We start from the raw sequence: 22,699 nt of genomic DNA on the forward strand, positions 1-22,699 counted from the left end.
TTGGATCACTTATCTTGCTGATAGCCTTCTCAGTATCTTGTGGGTCCATTACATCAGATTTAACTCCTCCTGCCCATAGCTATGTTGCCTCACATACTTTGTGAAAGTACTTGTCAGTCTTTGGTAGCTCCTGCACTTGAACACAGTGCCTTCCACTTCTGTGTCTGTTTTGGGTGGAAGTCTAAAATGCCCTTTTGTTTTGAATAACATCTTTCAGAAAGACCAGCTACAAATTCCTTTCTTACTGCTCCATCTAAGTGGTTGTTGTTGTAAAGCTCAGGGATGTTGCTTGAGCCGGACATTAACTTATGCAGTAAATTATTTTCATGTAGAGTGAAACTTCACTGGAAATAGACATTATGTAGCTAGGCCTTTAATATATGCCTTTTCTGTTTTGTTTTAAAATGGTATTTCCATTTGTTTTCTAAATCCTAGGGTTTTTCTCCCTGCAACAGTTACTGCTTTATGGGAGATGTTCCAATTCCTTGAGCTGTTTCTGCTCGAGGAGTAATATTTATGGGAGACATATAATTAGCACACCTGCTCACCTAGAAAATCTGGAATCTCTGGTGTGCTGAAACCACCAGTGTGTTAGCTCTGTTACTTAACATACTGGTTGGGACTGCATAAACTAACATCTTTCCTGTATCTCACTGCAGGGCAGTTTGCTGTGCTCAAGAGCCCAAATGCATCTCTGTGAAGTATTGGATGTGCTTTTGGCTTGCTTTATTACAGTATTCAGAGGCTGACATCAAAGAGTTTCCTGCATTAGAGCAATGTTAAGTATTTATGGTGAAATAATCAATTACTGAAGTAAGAGTTTGACTGTTGAGGCCTAGAAGGCTTAAGTGATATTGAGTGAAGTACTATCTTTAGTGGCCATTAGAGCATGCAGGGTCTTCTTTCATGCTGTATCTGAACATAGCAATATCCCTATCTGTAAAATCAGCCTAATTAAAATGTGAGATGCAACTGTGCATCATCTGTATGATACACAATGCTGCTTTATAACATAATTAAGGAAGTGAAACTTCACAACAAATACACAAACAAAATAAATACTATCTCAACTGCAAATTAGTCTGACTTTATGCTTGGTGTAAGCAAACAGTGATTTGTTCTTTTTTGGGTTATTTTAATGTTTCTGTTGTGTTGGGGATCAGTACTTTTTCCCTGCAACTTTGACATGTAGGAATGAAATCTACTGAGTTGCTTTATCTCTTGGCATCAAGAAGATTATCAAAATGAAATTCAAGTCACCTTCAGTAATATTTGGAATGGGAATTTGGTGATTGTAGTTCTTCAATGCTTCTCCTTTTCTTGAGTAATTTGAGTTATATTAAAAATGTAAAATTTGTGCTTATTGCTTCCTTTGTTCTTTAGCAATACTGAGAAATAGTTCATTATAATGGTGATCAGCTTTCTTTTAGTTAAAATGAAGGAAATAGAAGGACTCAAATTTTGTGAATATTTTACATTAGTTCATTATAATGGTGGTCAGTTTTCCTTCAGTTAAAAAAAAGGAAATAGATTTTAAATTTTGTGATGATTTGACATGCTGTTAAATTGTAAGGGAAGCAAGATGGTGATGGAGCAAGGTGGTGAGAGCTCTTTATGTCTTGTATGGTTCTAGACAGCAGTGGTAATTTAGCTGAGGAGAAGGCAGGCTCCACTGTGAACTATAAAGTTTATACAAAACCAGAATGTGGCTGGGTGTATGAAAACCAGTTCTAAACATAACTGCAGATGCTATGGGTTTCTATAAAATACTGCTTTCTTGATTGTTATTTTTTATGTAATACTGGCACTTGGACTTCATCTATCCTTGTTTCATTAAAATAATAGAATGAATCTGTCCCGTCTCTGAGGGTCTCTTCAGGCTTGAGACCTCCCCAGAGAGGGCATGCAGGTGGTCACAAGTCTGGTTCTCTCGGAGGCACTGGCAAGAAAGCAGCTTGAGATGACCTTGTATTTTCTCAGGGCTGTTTATTTATCTTATCTTTAAAAATGTTTCTGCCAGCCCGACACGGGTCCGCTCTGCAGGTCGACCATTGCAGAAGAACCCCTGGGCGGGCTGTGCCAAGGCCTTTATACTCTAAACTACGTATACAATATTTACAAATTTTCCCCAATGCCGTGCAACCTCTTTACAATGTCCAGTTCTTTCCCCATCCAATCTGTGGTTCCCAGGGTGCAACTTCAGCATGGATGACATGAAGAAGAAGGAGGAAGAAGCCCACCACACCCAGGATCCTCCATCTTGGCCACATGGCCCTTAATATAAACAATCTAAAAACCTACTTATACTACATTCTAACATTCTAATTTACACTCTACTCATCATTATTTTCTGTGTCTCTTCTCTCAATGTGGGCACATTCTCCCAAGGAGCCAAATCCAGCCCCTGCAGCTCCTGGGCAGCACTCAGGGGTCTCTGAGGGGTCTGCCAGGGGGGTTTTTGCAGAGGAGCCCACACAAATCTGCCATTTCTAGTTGTGAATGATCCTCTCTTCACCATTTAATGTCTCCCTGTCATATGAGCAAAATTAGCATGTGTGCTATTCATCTACACTTGTGATAGACATGCTGGTGAGTACAGTTTAGAGATTAACCTATTCTTGCATGAAGTGTTCATTAGCTTCCTTTCTGAAAGACAGCCAAGAGTCAATTGTCTTGACTATAGCAATTTTATGATACCAAAGGTCATGAAAGTGTGAATGAGACTGCAAGCCTAGTTCTGGTAATTGGTAAAGTTGTAAATCAGCACTTGGGCTGGAACTGCTTTGAGTCCTGGCCTCTTCCTTAACAATATTTGTTTTAGGAAACGTTGAACTTCTTGCACAAATGAAGCAAGGACTAAGTGAATCGTCTTTCTGTTGAAAATTTTGTAGAGCAGTAGTTATCCCACTTCTTCTGAAGCACAGTTTAATATCTTGCGGGGCCTTAGGCTTTCCAGTTTGTGTTGCACAGCTATATTTAGAGCAGTTTTTAAAAGTGATCCCAACAGTATTTTGTTCAAGTTCTGTCATCTTTGTAGATTGATAACTTCATTTTCTCTTACCCCTGTTTCCTCCCTTACTCAAAAGTCAATGTTTCTGTTTCAGAGTGCTGCAAGCTGCTGGCCATTTTGGGTCTATTGAGCTGAAAACAGGGATGATTTGCCTTACATTTTCCATGACACTTTTGTCACCAAATTTGGTCCTAGAAAGGACCATGGGAAGGAGGACTTTAAATAAATGTGAAACATAAATTTCTAGCTTTGCTTAAACTATAGGCATTGCATAAGAGGAAATGAAGATGATAAAATAGTTAAAAGGGCAATGTTAGTGGCAGGAAATAATGTGGTCTAGGATTTGAGAGAGAGAAGTGCTGGGATCTGATCTAGCAAAGCAGGGCATATGACATATTGAGAGACCAATCATTTGTAGTGGCAGCTCTAATTCTCTCTGTTTTCAATTTGGGGTATTGAGGTAAAAGGCTTCTTGTTCTTCAGGGAGAAATTGTTACTCTTGCATGTGGTAAAGAAAGCATTTGTTTATATAACAATTATTTGAGATTTGTAAGCTTCTTCTTGGTTGGTTAAAAACAGGCTTTAACCAATATGAATGTGAATCTCTACTGAGACTGTAGTAGTGTCATAGCCATGTTGCACTTTATAATGTAAGGAGCAGCTAATCAAAAATACTGGTCATGGATGAAAATGCTTTTTTATGATCTGTAGAATCAGTGTAGATGTCTTGTCCATGTTGTGATCTTCATACAGAGTATTCAAAAACTGAAACTATAGCCTCAACACTTTGCTTACAACCTGGTAATTTAACCTATTTTTTCAACTTTGCTTGAGATGCTCAGATGAGTAAGAGTCTATAAGCATGTGTTAATGGCACAACAGGTCCAATATTAAACTTGGTAGAGTCTCTTCTCACTTGTTTTAGATGGAATCTTTTGTATCAACTGACATCCCAACGAGGGTTCAACTAAACCAATGGAAGTTAAGCTGCAGCTTTCTCTTGTGGAAAAAATGCTTCCTGCTACTTCCTGCCAGTTAGCAATGGGTTTCTCACTGCATCTTAAATAGTATATCCTTTTTTTTTTTTTTTTTTTAAGATTCTTTAATAAAGTGAGGGTTTGTAGATGTCTTTAAGCTTGTCTTCCCCTATTCTATCTGTGTACCTGTTTGCTTTATTGCCATAAAAACAGCTCCCGTTATTACTGTGAAGCCCCTCTAAAGAGCTGAGGGTGCACATGTGCACTTCATCAGAAACAAAAGCAATGAAAGCAAAGTAGGTGTTTTAAGGCTTCACTGTTCAGTAAACAGCATGTTGGTATTTCTTAGATATATATATATTTCTGTTTATATTTTCAAAGATTAAGCATTTAATATGTGTAACTGAAAGATTTAAGGATGCTGATTTACAAATGGCGTAGAATCGCCATCCTTCAGGAGAGTCAAAACATACCCTGAGAAACAGGGTTTGACTTAGAAGTTGAATAAACTTATAAGTTGGTCCTGCTTTAAGTGAGTGGAAAGTGGGGTCTTCTAAACCTCTTTTTAAGAGGTTTTAAGTGTGGTGAGTTGATCCTGGATGCCCATTGAAGTGACTTATCACTCCCATCTGCACATCGATAGGGGAGAGAAAATAAAAGTTACAGCTCTTGGGTTAAGATAAGGGCAAGGAGAGATCACACTGCCATTATAGTCACTGGCTAAACAGAGTTGACTTGGGGAAATTAGTTTAATTTATTAATAATCAGATCTGGATAGGATAATGAGAAATAAAGCCAAATCTTAACACCTTATTCTCACCTCTCCCTTCTTCCCCATCTCAAATTCACTCCTAATTTTATTTACTTCCTTTGTCTCCCCCAGTAGCACAGGGAGATTTGGAGTGGGGTTTGTGGTCAGTTCATCACACTTTGTTGGTGCTTCCCCAGTGGAAGGACTCCTTTTCCTTCTCCAGCATGGGGTTCCTATCCCAGAGACAATTCTCCACAAACCTGTCCACAGTGAGTCCTTCCCACAGATTGCAGTTCTTCATGAACTCTTCTTGCATGGGTCCCTTCTATAGGGTGCAGTCCTTCAGGAACAGGCTGTTCCAGCATGGTTTCCCATCTGGGTCATAAGTCCTGCCAGGAGCTTGTTCCAGCACAGGCTTCCTATGGGGTCACAGAATCACAGAATATTCTGATTTAGAAGGGACCCACAAGGATCATCAAATTCATCTGTTAAGTGAATGGCCTATATGAAGATCAAACCCACTACACTGGTGTTATTAGCACCCTGTTCTAACCAGCATCACCCTGCTCTGTTGTGACTCTCCAAGGGCTGCAGGTGGATCTTTGCTCTGCCATGGGCTGCAAGGAGACAGCTTTGCCTCCTGGGCCTTCACCAGGGGCTGCAGGGGAATCTCTGCTCCAGCTCCTGGAGCACCTACTGCCCCTCCTTGTGCACTGACCTTAGTCTGTATGGTTGTTTCTGTCACACATTCTCACTCTGTCCTGTTGCAGTTGGTGTTGTGCTGAACACTTTGCCCTTCTTAAATATGTTATCCCAGAGGTGCTTCCACTGTCACTGTTGTGCCTTGGCCAGCAGTGGGTCTGTCTTGGAGCAGGCTGGCATTGACTCTGTCAGACACAGGAAGCCAGTTCTGTACCACTACCCCCCCACAAACTACCAAAACCTGGCCATCAGATTCCTCTGCTCTAAATTAGAATTCTAATTCAGCTTTCTGAAGAATTAAAAGAAATAGAAGATGTGTAGAAATGCAAGATCTATTTAGGGAGAAAGAGTCTAAAAATACCTACCCTGTTACCAGAACAAGAATTTTAAAACTCTGACCCCATGTCTTCTCAAGCCTTAAACTAAGAAAAATCAGTCTAAGAGTCAAGAACAATAGTTTAGAGTGTTTGGGGATTTTTGTTTGTTTTCTGAGCATTTCCTGTGTGTGGCTACAGGTCAGTCCTGCATAACCCTCCTATCAATGCACAGTAAACGTCTGGCTTTTTGCAAATATCACAATGGGTGTATTTTTAAAGAACACTTCTAAAAGTGTTGGGTTTCTTGATGGTTTTGAGGGGGAAGGAAGGGAAGGATGGCAATGCAGTCTGAACAGGAAGTCAGTGTGTGATTTGTTTGTCTAATGGAGAGATACATATTAATGCCATGTGTGTTATGTAGACCTGGCTAACACATCTGGGGAACAGTAGTGTTGAGACATCTGCTTTAATAAATTAGTGTGCTACTTGAACTTTTTCATTTCTACTGTGTTTTTTCTAGTGGATTATTGCAATACTTACAACACTAGTGGAACAGGTGTGTTTATAATTTCATACATTACATTTTATGTTTATTAGACTTGCATTAGGGATGTGGCCTAATCTGTTAGGAGGCTTTTTGTTTAAAAACTTCTGATTTTGTTGTGAGATGAGTTTTGGCTTATCAGATATGGTTCAAGCTTACAGGAATTAGAGTGGGTCACTACATACACTAATTCACTTTCAGGTCTTTGCCTTATGGTAATAAAAAAGGATTATGATTGTTAGGCAGGCCATGAATTTTGCAATAACTGATGAGCTGGACTCGCTTTTTTTGTTTTGTTTTGGTTTTTTTTTTTAATTACTTGTTTTGGGTTTTGTTTGTTTTCTTATGCTGTCAACATCAGTGGGTGTTGGGAAGCAATCCAGTGAGAATTTTGTTATTTTGCAGCTGAAATAAGGTGTAAAATTGATTGCTCTGTCTTCAGGTGTTGCAGGGTAAACAATCTCAAATAAGTTTTGCTAAACTAATTCCTTTTTCCTCTCTAATCCCTTAAAGGCATACAACACCAGAGAAGTTCTATGTGGAAGCCTGTGATGATGGAGCAGATGATGTGCTTGCCATTGACAGAGTCTCCACAGAAGTCACTCTTACAGGTGACTCTCCTCACCAGTATTTCTCAATACAGTCATCTTTGTCCTTTTTGTCTGTTTTGCTGTAGCAGTCCAAGAAGATCTTCAGAACCTTACTGAGATGATACTGACATATTTTTTTTTTACTTTTAGTTACAATTTAATACAATGCTTTGTATTTTGTTCTGCAGGGCTTTGTTTCAAATGCCTTTTGGCTGTGAGTTTGATGATAGTGCTTGCCTTGTAAGACTATCCATCACAACAGGGGAAGCTGACTCATCCAGGCTATTTGGGGTTGGTGCTAGAAGTTCAAGATCAAACAGGGAAAGTATTGAACACTGGGGTTCTACAGCTTTTGCAAATTGTCCCAGTGCTGTCTTTTGTATAAAACTGAAGCTTGACTTTTCATAAAGCCTCCAGAAATACCAAGTAAGAAAACCTGTACTATAAATTTTCATTCTGTGTTGCAAATCCAGATTCAAATGTTAGTGGGAATAGTCTTAAGCCTCTTGATTGAAAATTTTAATTACATTTTTTTAAAAATATGAAACAAAACTCTGAATAACAGTAAAATGAAGGTATTGGGAGACTTCCCTTTTGATTCTCCAGGGGTTTGGTACCATGGTATTACTGATCTCCAAACAGACAGAAATGCTACAGTAAAAGTAATATAAAAATCAGTCATTCTCTCTCTTTTATTAGGCTGCTTGTATACTTCATATAAGAGCAGTGATACTTTTGGTATCATAGCATATTATTTCAATTTCTCCTTCAAAACTGTCTCTTCAAAACTGACAAGATAGTTATCCCAAATCTTTTGTCAGTCTGTGTCTCTCTCACCACTGCTCTTTTATCAGATGAACCTGCAAGGTGTTTAAAGCAGAGGAAGATTCAAAGGTTACCTTTTTCAGTTTTCTGAGTTCTGAGAAAATGCTTCATTCTGGGGGATGCTTTGGGTTTTTTTAGATTTTTCTAATATCCCTTCTTTTGTTTTAGAAGTGCAAGTAAATGAAATTTACACGTACTAAGACTTTTAATTGATATTTGAATACTTTTTTGATCTCTTGGTATGTTGTTTGGATTACTGTGTCCTTTGCCACATGTATGCTGCTGTTGGTAGTTTTGCAGACAGAGCTTAGGCCTTCTGAGACAGAAACAGACCAAGGCTCAGAAGAAGCAATCAGACATGGAGGCACAAACACTTACGGTTTGGTTGTCCTTTATGGTCTTGATGGCTTCAAAACAAAGCTTCTGGAAGCTGGCAGGACAACACATTATTGAGGAGTCTACTATATACTGTCATGTAAATAAGCTTGAATTTTTTCAACTGGATGGCTACTTTGATTAAATGTGAGAAATTGGTTAAAATCCCAGATCCTCCTCCTAACGTTTCAACAGGGTTTGAAATTCTCATGCTTTGTTTCTTTTACTTAACACTGTAGCAAAACTTGATTTGCCCAGAAAGGCTGGAGAGACCTTGTTCTAATAGTGTTCCAACACAGGCATAAAAGAAGCAGTCTGAAATTCTAATGTTCTTTTCTTCTGCTTTTCAGTTAAAAAAGATGTTCCCCCTTCAGCTGTTACAAGGCCTATATTTGGTATTTTGGGAACAATCCGATTGGTGGCAGGTAAGGAGAAGAGAACTGTGCTCTTTAAAAATACTTAGACAAAAGAAACTGTTAAAGAAGCTTTAAAGGCAAAAATAGTATTTACAAGTATCTGAGGTTGCACTTTCATTAGTATGATAGACTTTTCTTGTGACTTCTAGAAGATGGAGGCATCCAAATCTACTTATCGTGAATGTTTGTGTAACTTTTAAACCATGATGTCCTCTAAAGGTAGGGTTAACTGTCAGTTGTTTTAGTTATAAGGAATGCATTTCAAATGAGTGCAAAGAACCTCATCTATTTTTTCTTTGTATCTATTTTAATCTTAACTGCAGGATTTGATGCAATAGTCAAGTGTTTGTTGTGAAGCTTGATCAATAATCATGGTACACAAATAGCTGACAGTGATTGGATGCTAGACAAGTAGATTCAGCTGTTCAAGTAATGACTGTGTTGCAACTGCCCTACAAATATGAAGAAAATCCAGCATGAAAAGGAGAAGGGCAGACTGGAACAATTCTAAGTTTAGGAAGTGTTAGGATAATGTAAGAATAAATTGTCTAGTTTTTCTAAGTATCTCAGTGGTCGGGTCTCAGCAGCCACTATCATGAGTACACCTGATGCATAAAGTGTAAGCTTTTGGGAAAGTAAGCATTGCTGCTCCAACAATCCTTTTTGTAGCATCTGATAGAGTTTGAGACTGAAGTACTGTGAAAAATGGTGTAATAAGCATCATACATACTGAATAAGATTTGCATGTGTAGAAAGGATTAAAGATCACTCACTGCAGTATTCCCAACAGAGGCTAAGGGTGATTGCATTGAATGCAGTGACTTCTACAGGGTCTTAAAACAGCTGAACTTTCTATGCCCATATTCTAAAGAGTTATGGGTCTTGTAGAGTAAGCAGTGTAATGAATATATGTGTCTTAGGGATTCAGTGAGTGCTGACTGTTTTAAAGCTGAACTGCCCCAAAGGGGAATTTTCAACACTTAAAGGCTTGGTAATGACTACTATTCATCTGCCTGAATATCAAATAAAATATAGAATGTGTAAAGTCTCTTAAAAGCTTTGGGCTTTTTCATTCTACCCACTAGAGCTTTGTACTGAGTGTTAGTATGCAACTGTCAAAGTAAAGATGTTATGAGCTAAATTAAATGTTTAGCTAAATGTTATTAGGTAGTTCACTGCTGTTTAGCTGTGAAACTGGCCCTGTGTCTAGCAATGCAGCACCTTTAACAAATATAAATAATCTTTGCCTATTGCAGTATTAAGAGTAAGCTTTTTATTCAAAAACAAGATGACACTGAAATACCCTATGCTTAGAAATAAGGTTGTGTTGTGTTCACCAACAAGTGTAAATTAATTGCTCTGAGTGAGCTGTCCATGATTATGGGGTGGGTTTTGTGGTTTGTTACTTAGGCAACCACGGAAACAGCAAAGTTCCTGTCTTAAGACAAGAACCTGCAATCTCTTTGTTCTGTTTTGACTCTGTTAGAAGGACTATTTTTTCATGATAAATTGAATAGTCTTTATGGCTTTTGAAGCATGCTTCCTTTCATGTATTTTGGACTTGCTCTGTGCTTTTCAAACCACATTCAAGATTATTGGCCTCTTTCTGAGTTTGCAAACTTGAAAACTTTCAGACTGTCTCTGATCAGGAGTAGGTGAAATTTTATCTTGTCCACTTTTTAAAAATTCCTTAAACTTAATGAGCAGCTCAAGATCTCTGAAGACAGGAAAGTGGATAGCTTAGCAAGTACATTTTGCTTTTGCTCCAGCCCTGTTTGCTTTTGCTACACTTAAGAGCATAAAGTTCTCTTGGTTTCGGTTTTCTGATATAAGCATAGACTGCTTTCCTTAATACATGCAGCTCTTTTTTTTTTCTTTTTTTTTTTTTCTTTTTTTTTTTTAACATTGTTCTTTCTGATTTACAGGCACATACCTTATTGTAATAACAAAAAAGAAAAAAGTAGGTGAGATCTTCAGTCATGCAATCTGGAAAGCGACAGACTTTGACATCCTCTCCTACAAAAAGACCATGCTGCACTTAACTGATATTCAGGTAGGTACATTGATTAGGGGACTGTGGAGGAATGTTATTGTATGTTGATGCTCATTGCTACAGGACCTAATTTGATGAAGCTATAAATTTTTTATTTAAGAAGCTCTTTGAACAATACTTTTTTTCTAATTTGTTCGTATTAATAGAATGGCTTTAATATTTGTGTATAGATGTATATAAAATCATGTCATTCAAGATAATAAACTCATATGGTGCAACTTAGAATATCATCTATAGCTTTTGGATGTGCATTTTTGCTTCTGTTAGGATGGTGTACCCTTCCTAATGCTTCTGTTAAGTCTTTCTCACAGATTTACTTTTCTGACGGCCTCTACAATAAACTGTGTTGCTGTCATCTTATCTTTCTTGATTTCTTTATGGAATTGTTAAATTACATAGTTACCTAGCAGGGAAGAAGCGACATCTATTTTTTTGAGGGAGTGGCTGGTGTAAGAATTTTTTAAAACAAATGTGTAGTGGATTGATAAAGAGCAAGTCAGGGTGTCTAACCAATGGAGCTGGAAGGGAATCTGGTCGTTTCTCAGGAAAGGAATGAGACTAGTCAGAACTTGAACTGGAATACAGATTATAACTATTATTTTGTCTTGCCATTTTGACTTTGTTTTTTTTAACTGAATGGTTTCAGGGCAACAAACAGCTTCCCTTTTGCTTGGAAGTTGTTAGAATTAGTTTAATATCAGTAGCTATTTACCTCACAGGAATGCTGTTCTCTGCTCTCCACTGTTGTTGCAGAATTTGATTGCAGTGTGCTAACTGCAAGTTATCAGTGAACTGGTATCAGAATTGCACTTCTCATGCTTTCCTTCTTGTATGGTAATCTCTGGATGATGTCATGTATTGCTAGAGCACTAGCAAAATTCATCTCATCACTTCAAAAAGTAGTGGTAGCTTACAAGAGTAAAATATTTTGATAGTAGTATGTGACAGCTCTTCTGTTCTTTTCTCTTCCCAACAGTTGCAGGACAATAAAGTATTTTTATCAATGCTTAACCATGTCTTGAGCGTGGATGGGTTTTATTTCTCAACAACCTATGACCTAACACACACCCTGCAGCGGCTGGCAAACACGAGCCCAGAGTTCCAGGAGATGAGCCTTCTTGAGAGGGTAAGGATTTGAGCTTGCTTTGTGTTGGGGTATTGCAAATTTCCTGTCAGTTTGATGCAGATGATGTTTAAATAATGCTGGTGTTTTATCCAAGCTATTAGGGGTTGTGTCTGAACACACTGGTCCACAAGTCTCATAGCTTGTGAGCAGCACAATTTTCTAGGGAACTGTTCTGATCTTTTGTCACACTTCCAGATCGGCAGTTAGAAATACTTTCTAAAGTATATTTTGAATAGATTTTGAAAAATCCAAAATAAATTAAATTTTGCCTTTAATATTGAACACTTCTAATTACAACAAGGAGCTAAGTAGGAAAACTGAGAGAAAGCAAGTAATTCCTTTGACCTGGAATGGGGGGAAGGAATCCAAAGTGGAATAAATTGTGCTTGTGTTCATATTCTTTTACAGGATAACTTGGAATAGAACTGCAGGTTTTATGGCGTCAGTGTTAAGATGTTGTATTCTGTCTAAAGTATTCTAATACTTTGGATGAAACACAAATTTAGTATGTTGCTTTTGTCTTAAAGTCAACAGCCAAATGCAGTTTCAACTTGAAATTCTCTTGTGTCTATATGGATGGGTTTTTGGTTTGGTTTGTTTTTTTAACATTGGAAAAACTGTTTATATTTGTGGATTGTTTTGCATCATCAAATGCTGCCCTGGCACACAGCTCTTGCCAGGGAGAGAAAGGGCACAAAAGGATTGGTTTGCCTTAAAATTATGTCACTTCAGAAAATTGTTTGAAAGGCAAAGTACAGTAAAAAACCATCAGTTTCAATTAAATTCAGATCTTGGATGGTTAAAATTGCAGTGCAACTTCATATTCCCATGGCTTCAGTATAATGGCTTATCAAAATGATGGTGGCAATTTTGAACATCTCCAGTTTGCCTCTGCAAGAGAAGTCTGGTCTGTGGAGTGTGGATGGTTTTGTTTGATATTTGTGTTTGTTTTTTTAAGAATACTGGTAGAAGGAAATAACCCCAGTGTAGGGGCACCAATGCATTATGTTCTGCAGCTCAGTTGTTAATGGTTTAGAAGTGTCAGGCCACACCCTTAAAAGTAGTTAAAAAAAATAACTCTCTCCAATCTTTTAGATTTTCAGTTGAGGATATGAAGGCTACTGATAAAAGAAGGGAACTTCATCTTCATTTGTACCTGTTCACCTAAACTTACATGACACAGGGATACTATGATACTGCCTTTATGTTGAATTAAACAGAACTGACAGTCTTTAAAAATATGTTGGCTTTTTTCTTGCTGCAGGCAGACCCACGGTTTGTTTGGAATGGACACCTTCTTAGAGAATTTATTGCTCAACCAGAGGTAAACACTTAATAATGATTTGATTAGGGCACAAATATACTTTTGCTATAAGCATGCAACAGCTTTTTGTAATTCTGTCTCTTTCAGACAGCCAGAATCTAGTATAACGTGGCTAATCATCACCTAGTTTAGCACAGTGAGTCTTCTGCTTTCAAACTTCCAACTCTGTCAATGTCCTTAGTAGTACTTCTAGAAAGTTAATTTTTTGGAAGTATCTGTGTTTGAAGATACTGTGCTGTGAAGATAGCTGCTCATATAAACCAAAGGGAAGTTACACTGAACAGCATATGCTTCTCAAGCATTTTGAAGTTTAGCTGTGTATTTATCTTTGGGTATAGCCAAGGTCCAATTCATCACTTTTTTTCCTAAGACTGTCTCACATCATGTGTGAGAGCAGTTTCAATTCCATTTTCCTCACGTATAGATCACAAAGCTGATAATTAAGACTGGCAGTTTAGATTCTTCCATTTTATTTCAAATGAAGACTTAACACACCTTTGAATTCATTTAGTCCAGCAAATAAAATGCATGACCATGAGCCACAGCTGTGGCACTTTAATAGCCAGACTAAGCTCCTTCCTACCGGAGACATCCTCTGTCTGTTAAACTCCTTGGATTGCCTGCACTACAGCAGCCTCCTCTCTCCATCAGTATTTTGTATTAATCAAGGCAAGGGATGCACAGCTTCTATTTCTGCCTCAGTAAGATGTGGAGATGTGCTGTTACGTTAGGCAATGCTGTTCCAAAAGGGTAGATTGTGCAGTGCTTCTGGAATGTGAAGATATGAAGGGCTGTTGTGCTTATTCCAGGAGCATACAACAGGCTGTAAAGCTTGCATAGTGCTATGCAAGTAAAGCTTGGGAAATGAGAGAAGCTGCGATGGGAACAGCCAAGGAAAGCCAAGTGTGGCTGGCTGGTGAAAACAGACCTAGGTGACAAAACACAGAAGGTGAAAACTGATGTTTTTAGGCTGTACTTCCCCTCACATTGATTACAGCTGGCTTGATGCAAGAACCGTTTTAGGTAATGAAGTGTGGGATTTCTGACTTATAGTATTGAATTTTAAAGTTTTCTTGAAAGATTAAATTATTCAGGTATGGCAGGATAGGAAAAACTCTGGAACAAGCATTTTGAGTATTATTCTCATAAGAATACATCTTACTGAAGGCTTCTGTAACTACTATCTCTGCATATGTCCTGCTGTGGAGGTAAAGCAAACGCACCATGTCAAAAGATTTCAGCAAGTATTGCTTTATATCAGGCATATTTGTAAATAAGTAAATGCTAGGTATAGGGAGGACAAAACAGCTTGGTTTTTGTCCAGGCTGCTTAATTGGGATTAGACTTTTACTTTTTTCCTCCTGCTAATAAGGATTACATATGTTGCTGTTTTCCCGAACTTCTTTTCCCAGAAAGGGATGTTTCACCCTAAACAAAAGGTAAATTATATGAAGTATATAAAACTACCACAAAATCCTTAGGCAAAGTATAGTCACTCACCATTTTTGGCTACTAGTGTTTGATATTTTTAACAGGTATTTGTGTGTTTCAGATCCATAGGTTTGCTACACCAGTGATGCATGGATGTATCCTTTTGTGCTGTAAAACTGAGTGCTGGATATGGGTAGTCCATTAGCAAAATGAGGCTGCTCTATTGTTACGCTGGCAATTATAACAGAGCATGTTGTCAGAAATAGATATAGTTTGCTCATATATGGATATTACATATTGTTTGATAGCCTACTTGTGTGTCAACTCCCTTGAATATTCTGCTTTGAAGGCTACGTATATTTAATTTTACAGTCGTGGTTTGCATAACTTTTTCAGTGGGAAGGTTAAGATTAATATGGCAAATGCTATTTCATCAGCTTTAGTACTTTTTTATCTTGCTATAAGGATGCATCTACTTTAGATGCAAAATAAGGGACAGCAGTTTTGACTTGAAGGAATGCTTATGGATGTTGATGAATAAAAGGGTAGGTTCTGCTGAAGGCTCCTAGGCAGCTGCTTTTCCTGGACCAATGCTTTGGGAAACAGCCTTTTTAGCAAAGCAGTCATAAGTTGGTTTTTGAGAAGGGATGAATGCTGCAAGGAAACTGAACACTTTCTGGAGGCAGTGTGTCATCATCAGTAAGTCCTAGGTAGTTGCTCCTGGACAGACAGCGTGAAAAGGACTGGCAAGACTGGATGGAGCAACTTATGCTGTTTTCTACTTTGTTCCTCCATTGCAAAGGCCTCTCAGATATGTGCAGGGAATGGCTTCCAGATAGAATTGGTTGATCTGGTAGAACTGTCAGCAGCTAGCAGATCTCCAGTCCTTTCCTGCTACTTATTTAAAGGAAAATTTTGTGGAAGTAGGCAGAGGGACAAAGGAAAGATAGCAAAAGGGCACCATTGAAACACCCTAGTCCTTATCCTGCTGGTTCTGGGTAAATTGCAATTAACCACTGACAAATGCAATTAACACCTTCCTTGATCCTGTTTTTTCACTCTATAAATAATTAGCATAAGAACTGTTTGGTTAAATTAGAAAGCTAGAATTACAGCAAAACCTTAGAGAACTCAGGAATTTGAAGAAACAGGATTTCTAGCAGTAAAAATGCTAGGAAGACCACTCAGCAACACTGTTATAGTGCCACTAGTAGATATTTCAGTAATATCAAAGATTCTGGTTTTTGGGGCTTTTTCCCCCCATATAAACCCAAATGTATTTTTTCAAGTGCGTGTCCTGGTCTTATAGTCTTGCAGTGGTGAGAAATAATGGACTTGGATAGTTGAGATTTTGATCATCTGAAGCCCTAAACTATGTTTAATATTTCCCTTACTGCTCCAAACCAAAGCACTTCTAAAGAACAGTAAATTCTGTCTTGTTCTTATTTGTATATGTGGATGTTGCTAATAACAAGTTGTCAAAGTGAGGACAGATTGCCAACAGAAGATAGGCTGACAATTGCTAAGCAGCTAAGGTTAGAGGTAACTTTTCTTGCAGAATACTGTTGGTTGTACAAATGTTGAATTAAAGGATGGGGGACATGACAAGAATTTTCCAGGAAAACAAGAGGAATCGGTATTTTTCAGCCTTGATTTATGAATTGTGAGAATGTTCTGGATGGGGCCAATTTGTATTATATTTTTGGGGGTTGTTTACATGTGTTTATTGGCATAAATCCAAACAGAAATCAAGATGACTCATGTATGAAATCACTTCTTTAACACAGCTGAGGTGTTAGTGTGTGACACAGCTGCTTTATTTCCCATTCGAATCATAGATACAGAACCTGAATTTCACTTGAGACAAAGTATCTATATTCCTCAAAGAGAAAACTGAAGTACACTAATTTTAAAATTGACCGTCTAAATCTTTTGCTTGCTTTAAAGTGATAAGTTTCAGTTTTCTAGGGACAAAGCGTGCAAGCTAGTGAATCTACCTGGAGAAATTTTTCATGAATACTGGTCTCTATTAGACTTGATAGCTTACTGCAGTCCAAATAAGTGCCACTATAAGTATCACAAAACAAGACTAAAGCTGAAATTCGTTTGCATTGCCCCTGTGTATTGGTTAGTCCCAGGTGCATTTGGCACTTCGGGTATGTAGCCCAGGCAGGAAACCATTTGTGGTGAGAAGCTCGCGCTGGAGTCTTGGTGTGTGTTCATTCTCTTTTTCTTCACATGGATTTGAAAGCTATTCTATTTTAGTGTTAGTTCTGGCATTTGTAGATGTGATGTATGTTGCATTTATGGGAGCAAAATGCATACCCCAAGATATTTACTCTTCTAAAAGCCTATAAAAAATTTTGAAGAGGAATTTTTTGAAGTAGTTGTTAATTTTTAAAAGCAATAGGGGCAAGAAACTGTTAAGGTAGTCTAATAAAATTATGGATGAGATGGAGTCTTAGTTAGGACCATAAGACCCATAATAAATTCCCTTAGAATCACATTTTCTCAAAATTGCAGCATTTTTAATGTTTATTCATCAGTGACATCACCACAGAGTGTTGTTTTGCACTATGCATATTGATCCTAATATTGTTACTGTCTCTCAAGTTTAATGTTCAACTGTTGTTGGGGTGACAAATGTTTACAGATTTATTTGAATGTAGTCTCTTGATCCCTTGATGTTTCCAACTTGTTGATGTATAAAAACATCCTAATGAAAAGCTGGGGTTTTTCCTTAGTGTTGTTCATCAGTTATCACTATGCATTCTTGTTCTATTAATGGCAAGTGTTTTGACTGGCTGCTTATTTCCAGAAGAAGCTGTTTCAGGGCTGGTGTACGCTACTATGTAAGAGGTAAAAGAAATAAACTGATTTATTTCAAAAATAACATGTATTCCATCTGCACGTGTGAATTACCTTTAGGACTAATTGCTGTGTAACAGCTTGCAAAAAGACTGTTTAGTTTGTCTTGAGTTTCTTCCTCCAAAGAAAATGTTAGGAACTGAAGCATTTTTTGGTATTTATTAAAACTGACTCTTCATGTCTTTAAGAAATAACTACAAAAGTTTTGTAGGGATTTTTAACACATGGCTGTTTTCATTAGTGCTAAATGCAAGTGTGTAATAGCCCTTTTGGTCTAGCAGTAAGTTCAGCTAAGAGTAACTCTGGTACTGGCAGGGGAGTCCTGAGCGATGTTCTCTAATTGTTTAAAGTTGAAAAGCAAACAGAGAAATTACTTTAAATTACTTTCTCTGTTCTTAGTCCCAACATACATGCTTTTGAAGAAATGAGTCCCTTTCTGCAGTTCCATTGTTAGAGAATTGTGAATATTTTGGTGTCTGAGCACTGGTATTTTATTTCATATTAAATAATAATTTCTAGTACTAGAAATATCAAAACATATTAACTTGAAGAAGCACAGTTCTGGTTAAATTTGTGCAGATCATGTTAAACTTTTATCAAAGGTGTGCTTAATTTTATGTTGTCAGGCAACTCTGTGCTTCCTGTGAGGACTTAAAAGGGAGGGGAAGGAAGCCTTTTGCTGATATACTGTCACTGTTCTGCAGGCAGGCTGAGCTGGCTAACACAATCTTTTTTCTGCACAGGTATTGATTCAGAAGGGCACGCTGCTAACTTTGTTGAGACAGAACAAATTGTACATTACAAGGGGAGCAAAGCATCGTTTGTTCAGGTAAAGTCACTGTAAGGAACACAGATTCATAGACAGCTAGCTCTGTCTATGCTTTTAAATATATATTGTATATAAGATATGCAAATAAAACTAAACAGTCTGAATTAGATTAACAAAATAAACCAGTCTACTTTATTTTTAAATGTCAAGTGAGTTGTGTAAATTCTGCTGTTTAAAACCATTTCCACTCTTTTGCAGACCCGTGGATCTATTCCTTTTTTCTGGTCTCAAAGACCAAACCTCAAGTATAAACCAAAGCCACAGATCAGCAAGTCAGTAAATCATGTATGTGAGTGTTTGTGTCTTAGGGTTTTAACAAGTTTTTGGGCTCATGTTTGTGTGATGGGATAGCAAACTGTAACCAGAAGAATAAAAATCAGCAATACTGGAGCTTAATTTTTTTAAAGTAATAGCAAGAAACCTTGCTATTCTTACAGCTATATTCTTACAGCAAGAACCTTGTACTTCTTATAATGAATTTAAAGGCAAAAAAAAAATGCAGGCAGTGGGAGTAGTTTCTCTTTGGATCCAGTTTGTAGCAGTTTTAGTAGCTGTGCAATACTCCTTATCTGTAGCATGTTTAATGAGGAGAGCTGAGTGGACTGGGAGATGGAAAGCGGGAATGTATTGGCACAATTGAGAACATTAAACAATGATAAGAGTCATCGAAAATATTATAATGGAGCTTTTTGTAAAGCACAGATCTTAATAGTAGTGTACATCTGTCAACACATTTTCTTTCTCTTCTAGATGGATGGCTTCCAAAGACATTTTGACTCACAAATAATTAGCTATGGAAAGCAAATGATTGTCAACTTGGTATGCTTTCACTTGTTCTTCCTGAAAAATTGTTCTTTTAAGCAGGCTTTTGAGTAATTCTGTTTTCCCTTTTCCCAGGTCAACCAAAAAGGCTCAGAGAAGCCTCTTGAGCAAACCTTCTCAAAAATGGTGAACAGCATGGCAAATGGAATGGTCAGGTACATATGATATGAAGTGATACATTTTGTGTTACAAGTCATTACCTTTGAGACCCACAGAGTGGTCAGCTCTTTGGAGACCTTTACCAACCCTGTGATTTGTTTGCATTTTATGTTTATGAGGTTTTTTCTAAGGGAGGACACAGACAGGATAAAGAAGGAAATTCAGAGGCAATGGTAATGTCAGTATTGGAGTCATAGTATGCAATGGAGGTATTCTGCATTTTAGGAAAAAAGAAAACTGTGCCCTGTAAAACTGGCTTCTGGCAAAAAGGCTTGGTTGCATTGCTAACTTAGTGAGGAAGTGATGAGCATGAGCAAAACAGATGGAACAGTAAGGGAACAAGTAATTTAAATGTTTGGAGCTCAGTGTAACAGTGGGCCAAGAGTGGAGAATGCACTTAGATTATGAGAAATTCTGTCTCTTTGGGGGAATACGGAGTGCAGTACAGTCTTACAGCCTGTCTGTGCTTGATTTCATTAACTTCTAGAGGGAGGGCTTGCATCCAGCTCCAGCATATTTACCCCTCTACCTTATCCTTGAAATTACTGTGCCATGGTTTTTTTTCTGTGCATATTTACTATAAAGTCATCTGGTGAAAACCAAGATGTGAAGTTATGTGAAGGTGCATTTTGGTGATGTTCTGTATATCTTCAAAAGTGGTGTTTGACAGCCCTATTTTACCTGCTATCAAAATCTGCTTTCTTGGTTAATTGTTTTTGATGGTGTTTACCTGCTGGAGTAAACTCAGGACTTCAGTTGCTTGTTTCAGTGTGTATAGACTTGTATAGATTTCAGGACTATGCATCTTTCTTCGTGCATAGTCCTGAAATTCTGGCAAATAACTTTTGGGTTATGAAGGTTTGATGAGAGGAATGTAATGCCCTGTAATTCACAGCAAACATATACCTACAAATGCTTAATTAATCAAGCACAACTCATTTAGAGCACTTCTTTACATAAATTGGCTGTTAAAATTTTGTTCCAAGTCAGTAGCTGCTTAATTTTCTTATGACAGGTTAGCTGCTTAAACAGGTTTCTAAAGTTATTGAGGGAATTATGCCAGCAAAAAAATGTTGATTTCAACACCTGTGTCTAGTTCAAAGTGAACAGAGAACAAAAGAATCCTGGTGGGGAAAACAATCCCACATATTTAATAAGATTTGTATCCCTTCTGTACTTTCTGGAAGAAAAATATTAGCCAGAACATAAAATGGAACATACATAGAACTTGGAACTCAATGTGTGCTTCCCAGACTAGTGGCATTTTGTAAAGAATTTTAAATGCTCTCACCATTCACACTGAGGGTGCAGCAGCAGGAGAAATCTGCAGTTCTCTTGAAAGTCATCTCTAAAGAAAAACAAATCCTCTGTCACTACCTTTTTTATAGATCACCTTTTTGCTGTAGTGTTTTCTGTAAGCTTCACTGCAGTACACAGGTAATGTGAAAAAATGCTTCTCTCTCTGAGCAGGTACGTGGCGTTTGACTTCCATAAAGAGTGCAGTCGGATGAGATGGGATCGGCTTCAGATTTTGATGGATCAGCTGGCAGACCAGCAGGATGAGTTCAGGTAAGGCTCTGCAGTTCTTTCAACTCTGTGCTGTTAAAATGAGACCACTTCCTCTTAGTTTCTGTAGTCTTGCATTAAGGCACTGTAACAGACCTGTAATCTTCTGTAAAGAAGATGCATGTGTGTGCATGAGTGTGTCCATATCTCTACTGTCTTGCTGTCACTGTGTGCAAGATTAGAGGCCTGCTGGGGGGGTGAGATGTAAAGCCCATGTTACCTCTCAATAAAATGGGTCTGAGAATTGCAGCAACCCTGAGTTGTGGCAAGAGCTGCCTTTGTAAGGTTAGGTGAAAGGTTAGACAAAGAAATGAATGTGCATACAGCTGGAGCTATTTAAAAGAGTCTCCTTAGATTTATTTTTTTTTCCATCCATAGTAATTCCAGGTGGTGTTGACAGCAAACTGTTCTGCCATAGAATGTAAAACAAGGGATGTTCTTTCCACAATAAAAGTGTTGCAAAAGTGTTTTCTCTAAAACACATTGTTGTGGCTCCAAACCTTGCCCTGGCATTGGTTGTTAGCCCTTTCTAATATAAGTAAACCACAGGGACACAAATTCTCATTTTCTTTAGTCATATAAAAATGCACAAAATGTCCATATCAGTTTAAATCTTTAGTCCCACAAGTGTGTTTTTGGTCACAGCTACTTGTAGACCTGTATATTGCTCAGCAAATAGGTATTTTGTTCTGCTTTTCTGATTGTTTCCTTCCTGTTCCTGAAGCCTTGTGACTAAAGCACAAAGTAGATCAGCTAAAACATTACAAAACTAGCAGTGGTATAGTCTATCCTGACAAAATAAAATTAGGTAAGCTGTGGACTGGAACAGGAGTCTTGTTAATAAAGTCTCTTGCCTGGAGTGATGGCCATGAGAATTATATAAATTAATTAGATTATAGTTAATATTCTCTGTCCACCACAAAAAAAAAAAAAAAGTTTTTATGAAAAACTCAAAAGATCTTTATCAAAAACTCATGAAAACTTGGTTTAGGTCTTCTTGAAAAACTCATGAAGACCTAATGAATAAAATTACTTTGAGTACCTCAAGTAAGGAGAAATAAGATTGTAGTTTTTCCCATACAGCAAGGATCCTTTATTCTTAGAATTAATACTGAATCCCTTAACTTTTTCACTGTCAGCTGCCTCTGGAGACATGAGAAAATAACCAGATTTCCTTGAAATGAAGAAAAGAAAAAGAAAGCCATCTCTTAAATAAGATACAAAATTGAAGACTCTTTCTCAAGATTAGGCTGGCTCTAACTTAACTTGTTTTATTTCATCTGTAATGGCTATTGCTTAAATAGGAACAGAAACATCTGAGTTCTGATCCTCATAGAAAATAGCTTTGTGGAGGATCTATCATAAAGTAGGACTGGGTTTGTGGAGGTGTTTTTTGTTAGTTTTTCATTTTTTTAGAGCAGCTGTAGGAGATGCCGCATTTAAGAATAAACATTTCTATTAGGGTAGAAACAAACTATCTTATTCTAATATCAGTTGTAGGCAGAACCTGATGAGGGGGGGAAGGAAGATTTCACAGGTGTTATTGTTTGGTTTAGTCTTCAACAATGTAAAACATGGTTTAACAAAACTAGTTCAGTAATGATGAAAATGGCTCTTAAAAAGAAAACACAAGGTTAATCAAAGTAAGTTCATATGCTTCTAAGGCTCATGATCATAGTACTGCCCTACTCTAGACTTGATAAAAATGCTCTACAGTAACAGTGGATTATATGCTAGTCCAGAGTTCATAATTACATGTTGGAGTAACTTAATCTATAGATATGCAAACCTGTGTATAGATATGTAAACCTGTAGACATCTGTAAGTTTTGTGGTGTGTCAGGGCAGGCATAGTTCTGTCCCATTCACACATCCAGCTGATAGGTAGATTGGAATATTTGTTCTACTGGTTCTGCATTGGAATGCATGTGTGCAATTCATTATTTAAAATGGCCTGTTTGTTATCAACTGCTGGAAACACCTGGTTTAGTGGATTTAAAAGATTGAGGTTATAA

General features: G+C 37.6%; 1 protein-coding gene across 1 annotated transcript in view; it reads left to right on the forward strand.

Moving 5' to 3' along the window:
* SACM1L (SAC1 like phosphatidylinositide phosphatase) overlaps positions 1-22,699 on the forward strand; it is a 30,804-nt gene that overhangs the window by 2,719 nt on the left and 5,386 nt on the right. The window contains exons 2-13 of the mRNA XM_079300291.1: positions 6,815-6,912; positions 8,442-8,516; positions 10,433-10,560; positions 11,537-11,686; positions 12,951-13,010; positions 14,563-14,596; positions 17,199-17,300; positions 18,053-18,138; positions 18,337-18,423; positions 18,889-18,957; positions 19,036-19,115; positions 20,590-20,688. Coding sequence (XP_079156417.1) covers positions 6,815-6,912; positions 8,442-8,516; positions 10,433-10,560; positions 11,537-11,686; positions 12,951-13,010; positions 14,563-14,596; positions 17,199-17,300; positions 18,053-18,138; positions 18,337-18,423; positions 18,889-18,957; positions 19,036-19,115; positions 20,590-20,688 — 1,068 coding nt within the window. The remainder of the gene's footprint in view (positions 1-6,814; positions 6,913-8,441; positions 8,517-10,432; positions 10,561-11,536; positions 11,687-12,950; positions 13,011-14,562; positions 14,597-17,198; positions 17,301-18,052; positions 18,139-18,336; positions 18,424-18,888; positions 18,958-19,035; positions 19,116-20,589; positions 20,689-22,699) is intronic.

The sequence above is a fragment of the Erithacus rubecula genome (genome assembly GCF_903797595.1).
Source record: "Erithacus rubecula genome assembly, chromosome: 3".
Taxonomy (NCBI): domain Eukaryota; kingdom Metazoa; phylum Chordata; class Aves; order Passeriformes; family Muscicapidae; genus Erithacus; species Erithacus rubecula.